We start from the raw sequence: 2,500 nt of genomic DNA on the forward strand, positions 1-2,500 counted from the left end.
AAATTCACATATCATTTTTATCCCGATTAGTCTCGAGCAAATGGAGACAATAAGGAGAAGCCGAACATAAGACTCCCTGGGTCTCTCAAGCCCCTCCACTACGTCGTCAAACTCCAGCCCTTCGTCAACGGCAACTTCAGCATCTTCGGCTACGTGGAGGTGGAGATGGAGGTCCTGGAGCCGACCTCCAACATCACACTCCACATGGCAGACATCATCACTAAGAACGACACTGTCAAGGTACGTAATGGCGGCTATTTTGATATTCCAGGGTTGGATAAACTCCTTTAGATTCACTCACGTACATTCGAAAATGTACCACTGTTGCATCAAAGTGCCTGATATTTTCATCTGATCATTTCCTTTTATATTAGTTTCGGAAAGTTCTTTATTGCTTAGGTGCGCACTTCAGGAGAGGGAACGCTCTTAGGAATCAAGAAGCAGCAGTATGACCCTGAGTGCCAGTTCTACATTGCCCACTTGAAGGAGAAGCTAGAAAAGGGCAAGAGATACGTGCTGACCATGGACTTCCTCGGCCACCTCAATGAACTTCTTCACGGATTCTACAGATCGAACTACAAGGACGTCAACGGAACCACTAAGTGAATATCTCAAGCCTGCCTTTGTCCCTGTCTGTGCACAGAAAACAAATCTGACGAGTGTGTATGATTTCAACGCATATGTTACAGAAGTTGGTTCTGGACAGGATTGTGGCGTTGACGCAGTTCCAGCCAACGGATGCGCGCCGAGCCTTCCCCTGCTTCGACGAGCCCGCCATGAAGGCGACCTTCGAGGTCTACCTGGCGAGGGAGACCCACATGACGTCGCTCTCCAACATGCCCCTCGTCGAGACTCTGCCCGTGTGAGTAACGACGCGTCACTGACAACGTCGTCGAAATTCTTCAAAATGCATTTAATGAACCTTGAGTAGGTTGCCATAAAGTAACAAACGTTTCAACAAAAAACAGCAAAGGTCAGAAGGGCTGGGTGTGGGACCGCTTCGAGAGGAGCGTCCCCATGTCCACCTACATCGTCGCCTTCGCTATCACGGACTACGCTTATATCAAGTCAACCCAGGGGAGCGGAGTGCAGTTCCGAGGTAATGATGCTGCACTGCATGAGAGAAGTGTCTTACTGATATTTTATCTAGGAGTCCTTCGTACATGTTTTGCATGATTTTACCCTCCGACAGTTTGGGCGCGACGGTCGGTCGTAGATCATGCAAAGTACGCAGTCTCAATCGGTCCCAAGATTTTGCATTTCTACGAAAATTATTTCAACCTGACTTTCCCTCTTAAGAAGCAGGACATGATTGCTGTGCCGGAATTGTCAGTCGGAGCCATGGAGAACTGGGGTCTCATCACCTTCAGGTAAAACGCCAGCCAACGTAAACACATTAGCTGCTTAGTCCTGTCTCTCACTCACTCACTCTCTTTGCATGTATATATATATATATATATAAATATATCTATATATATATATATATATATATATATATATATATATATATATATATATATATATATATATATATATATATGTATAATATATATGTATATATAAATATATTTAATATATTTATATATATAATATATATATATATATATATATATATATATATATATATATATATATGCATACATACATATATATATGTATATATACATATATGTATATTATATATATATATATATATATATATATATATATATATATATATATTATATATATATATATATATATATATACAGAGAGAGAGAGAGAGAGAGAGAGAGAGAGAGAGAGATGAGTGTGTGTGTGTATATATATATATATATATATATATATATATATATATATATATATATATATACATATACATATATGTATATATGCATATATATGTATATATAGATATGCAGTTATATATAAATATATAAATAAGTAAATAGATAAATAAACAAATAAATTTGTATACATACATACATATATACATATATATATATATATATATATATATATATATATATATATATATATATATATATATATGTGCACATGTATCTATATGTGTAGATAGATAGATAGAGATAGAGAGAGAATAATTTCAAGCCGCTTCAAATCACCCTTGGTGGTGAGTCACTTGGACAGTTAGTCTGGGGACGGTTACTATCAACAGTATGTTTTGACATAATCACGGTGCACTTACAAATTACTCATACTTATTTGAGTTTATAGTTTTACAAGCCGAGATAAGATCTTTGACTTGTTCATTTATTGACGTTTATTCTTCGTATGTCTCAAATCCGAACAAAAGCCCTGCTATTCATATTCCCCATCCACACTAACAGGGAGGTCGTGCTTCTGTACAACCCCAATGCTTCTACTCAGTCAGACAAGGCAGACATGGCCTACAGTCTGTCGCATGAGCTCGCCCATAATTGGTTCGGCAACCTGGTCACGCCCAAGTGGTGGGACGACCTCTGGCTCAACGAGGGATTCGCCACTTACATAGGACAAG

General features: G+C 38.3%; 1 protein-coding gene across 1 annotated transcript in view; it reads left to right on the forward strand.

Moving 5' to 3' along the window:
- LOC122266278 (aminopeptidase N) overlaps positions 1-2,500 on the forward strand; it is a 12,269-nt gene that overhangs the window by 2,700 nt on the left and 7,069 nt on the right. The window contains exons 3-8 of the mRNA XM_043035939.2: positions 31-240; positions 400-602; positions 707-862; positions 969-1,099; positions 1,193-1,370; positions 2,331-2,500. The exon at positions 2,331-2,500 is cut by the window's right edge and continues 14 nt beyond it. Of these exons, the coding sequence (XP_042891873.2) occupies positions 31-240; positions 400-602; positions 707-862; positions 969-1,099; positions 1,193-1,370; positions 2,331-2,500 (1,048 nt within the window). The remainder of the gene's footprint in view (positions 1-30; positions 241-399; positions 603-706; positions 863-968; positions 1,100-1,192; positions 1,371-2,330) is intronic.

The sequence above is a fragment of the Penaeus japonicus genome, unplaced genomic scaffold (genome assembly GCF_977035675.1).
Source record: "Penaeus japonicus unplaced genomic scaffold, GWHDUDI00000001_assembly GWHDUDI00000002, whole genome shotgun sequence".
In the NCBI taxonomy this organism is placed as follows: Eukaryota; Metazoa; Arthropoda; class Malacostraca; order Decapoda; family Penaeidae; genus Penaeus; species Penaeus japonicus.